This window comes from Quercus suber, unplaced genomic scaffold, assembly GCF_002906115.3.
Source record: "Quercus suber isolate HL8 unplaced genomic scaffold, Cork oak 2.0 scaffold_344, whole genome shotgun sequence".
Taxonomy (NCBI): domain Eukaryota; kingdom Viridiplantae; phylum Streptophyta; class Magnoliopsida; order Fagales; family Fagaceae; genus Quercus; species Quercus suber.
Genome location: NW_027069796.1, coordinates 793,570 through 796,921, shown reverse-complemented (window position 1 = coordinate 796,921; position 3,352 = coordinate 793,570). Strand labels below are relative to the sequence as shown.

Below are 3,352 nucleotides of genomic sequence, written 5' to 3'. Positions count from 1 at the left end.
GCTGTTCCCATTAACAGATTCTAATGCAAGCTTTAAATACTAATATATGGAGCAGGCTCACTTTCTTGCACAAGTGGTTGCTTCTGTTTAAGTTTTATTTTTTAGAACTTATTCTTTGTCAAAACCTTCTAGGAACTACTATTTCTATCATAAAGATCTCTTAGAATTTGTGCCACAAGATCCCAAAAGATCAAGCAAACTAATTAATGGCACGTATCCAAGCTGACCCTTCTTCATACCAAACTGACCAACCACAAATCCAAACGGCGTACGAACTCCAACCTAAAGAATATCAATATGAACAACCAGTTCAAGAAGCTGCAACCGATCCTGAAAATGTTTATGTAACATTAAACTTTGAGAGTTCCCAACCAAACCCACAAAATGACCTCTATTCCCAAGGCCAACAATAACAATTTCAGCAGCCGCCACCACCACAAGCCTATCAGACTCAACCAGCTGCCCAACCCGTAATGATGAACCCAAATGGGGTGAATCATTCTACTCCATACCCACCACCACCTACATCAAACAGGGCTCAACCTGTACAGCAGACTCCTCATCAAAGCCCACAACCCAGCCCAATGTATCAAAATGGGCCAAATGAGCCAACGACATACCCACCACAAGGCCCGACTTACCAGCAAGGACCAGTAGCTGGGGCTGCAGTGGGGGTGCCAATGCAGCAGAATCAATACCAAATGCAAGTGCCAGCTCAGGCAGGCACGCAGGGCTGGACTTCTGGGCTTTTTGATTGCATGAATAATCCAACTAATGGTGATTATTAATGTCAATTGTCATCATCTCTCTTTTTCTTCAAATATTTAGTTCAATGCCTTGTTTTATACATAAACTTTTAGTATCTACGAGTGTCAAGAGTACACATCTTGGTATTTCTAAAAGAAATATGCTGAGTTTAAATCTCATTCTTCCATTAGTTACAACTATTGAACTATCTAAAGAAGAAGTTAATATCCACGAATAAATAATCAAAGCCAAGTGGTATTCTTTGGTAATTCATATACTATTAAACAATGTGTAACAGTGTAAGCACCGTAAGTGAAAAGAAAGTAGTAGAAGAAGAAGAAGAAACTACTGTAATAAAGTTTTGATAAAATTTGTTTCTCATGTTTCAGCTCTGATAACCGCTTGCGTCCCATGTGTGACGTTCGGACAGATAGCTGAGATTGTTGACAATGGCCAGACTAGTAAGTGAATTTTTTATAATTATATATTTAATACTTAGATATAATAAAAGTTATATTCTATACATCTTGGTTGTGTTAAGTGGATACGCATACTTTGAATTTTTATGAAATTTTGAAAGTCATGACCCTTGTCAAAGTAGTTCTATCATAAAATCACACATTTTATATATATATATATATATATAAGGATATGGTTTAGTAGCCTATAACGAGAAAATTCCATTTTCTGCCCATGAAACCGATAATGTTGTGTTGTAAACTTGCGGGGAAGGTGTAAGGACTTGGGGAAGGCACACACGCACAACTCAAAAAGGATCATCTTTGAATTATTGGCAAAAAGGAGAATGGTGAATCGAACTCTAGAATCCAAAATGGGAACGATTCACAAGACTAATGAACACGTAACCATTCTAACAATTATTTCAAAAAATAAAGAGAAAATAAATATAGATTTTAATCCGTACATTTTATAACTTGTAATTTAAATAAGGGAAATGTTTTTAGAAACATTTTATGAGAAAACTGTAGGGAATTCAACTCGAAATTCCCAACATGTGAGAAACAAAAATAGAGAAAACACATGCCAAAGAAAAACAATCACACACATAAGACAATATTAACGTCCACGAAGTTGCAGGGATTTTACTATTATTAGGGAAAAATACAGAATGCGGCTACAGTATTTTCACTCTCTCAAAATAACAACAAGACAAAACCCTAATTACCAAAAAACAGTTTTTATATCCTGTGCACAGGATTCACAATGGACTACAAAACAGGCCAATCCCAAGATTTTGCTCCATGGACTAAGCTTCAGAAAATCTCCAATTAAAAAAACCTCGCAACATTATTCAAGTCGGGTCAGGTCGTCAACCGGATCAAACATAACTAGACTTCACAAAGCCCAACAAAAACGATAAAGTAATTAATTTTTTTATTAGTTTTTTATATTTTTCATAAAAGTGATATAAAACTTTCCTAATATGGTTTATTAAAAATTACCCTATGGGTACCTGTTAACACGATCATTTAAATAAAGAAGCCTAGATTTTATATTATTGTTTATTTTGTATTTATTTAGTACTTAAATGGCTGTTGATTAAAGACTATGGTTAAAAAAATCAAATCATTTTACCCATATATATTGGCACACAATTTGACAATCATTCTTATTGATTAATTTATTGTCCGGTTTTTGCTGCATAATATACATAAATATATACAGCATGTTCGACCAGTGGACTATTATACAGATTGATTGCCATGTTCATTGGAATACCCTGCATTATGTCAAGCACATATCGTACAAAGTTAAGGGGCAGGTTTGGCCTCACTGAGTCCCCAGCACCGGACTGGATCACCCACTTCTTCTGCGAGCCTTGTGCACTATGCCAAGAGTATGGGGAACTCCAAGCCAGAGGCATAGACCCTTCTCTAGGTAACCATGCATGCACTTAGATGCAATACGAAATAGATCATTTTTTGATGTGTTACAGTCTAAAGAACTCAAAGCATGATTCTGACTCTTCTTGGAACCATCTTTAATACTGCAAAAATAAGGAAAATCCAAATTCTTAAAGAATTTGAAACTACCAAAAATAATAATAATAATTTTGCAATGATGATATTGCACTTATGTCATCTTTAGAGATGACAGTCATTTTGCCATCTTTAGATATTTTTTGAGAGATTGTGATATTACACTTGATGCAATAACTCTTAATAGTTGAGATTAAGAGTTAAAAAAAAAAAAAAAATTTTCAATTTCAACTATTGAATAAAAAAAGTAAAAAAAGTATTAAAATTTAAAAGTAAAAATGGTAAAAAAAATATTTTGTGAGTGGAGTGGGGTAATTGCACTGGTTGCAACCAGTCTAAATCCATGTTTTGGGTGGAACGCTGAAATTTCAGTTTTATGTCCATTAAAAAAGTAATTTATCTACAATAGCTAATCGAATTCAGCCATGTTAGTTTTGGTTACACTGCAAGTAAATGACTTTGCGAGTATCAAAAGGAATAATGTTATTTGCACAAAGCATTATGCATGTGAATGTGATCTCTTATATCCAGAATTAATTATGATAATAAAGTATAATTTTGACAATTTTGTTTAGATAAGAAGGGCTATAAAGGAGAATATGTCC

At 34.2% G+C, this 3,352-nt stretch overlaps 1 protein-coding gene across 1 annotated transcript; it reads left to right on the top strand.

The window, feature by feature from the left end:
• Nucleotides 1-476: 476 nt before the first annotated feature.
• On the top strand, nucleotides 477-2,666 carry LOC112011600 (cell number regulator 10-like). The gene is made up of 3 exons (XM_065759851.1): nucleotides 477-777; nucleotides 1,068-1,208; nucleotides 2,434-2,666. The coding sequence occupies exons 1-3, from the start codon at nucleotides 477-479 to the stop codon at nucleotides 2,664-2,666; spliced, it is 675 nt and encodes a 224-aa protein (XP_065615923.1).
• The last annotated feature ends 686 nt before the right edge of the window (nucleotides 2,667-3,352 follow it).

Bases quoted from the DNA above. Each gene is read 5' to 3' on its own strand.
- LOC112011600 (XM_065759851.1), top strand. From the start codon at position 477: ATGAACCCAAATGGGGTGAATCATTCTACTCCATACCCACCACCACCT. The intron at 778-1,067 runs GTGATTATTAAT...GTAAGTGAAAAG, and splicing joins CATGAATAATCCAACTAATG to AAAGTAGTAGAAGAAGAAGA. The intron at 1,209-2,433 runs GTAAGTGAATTT...AAATATATACAG, and splicing joins TGTTGACAATGGCCAGACTA to CATGTTCGACCAGTGGACTA.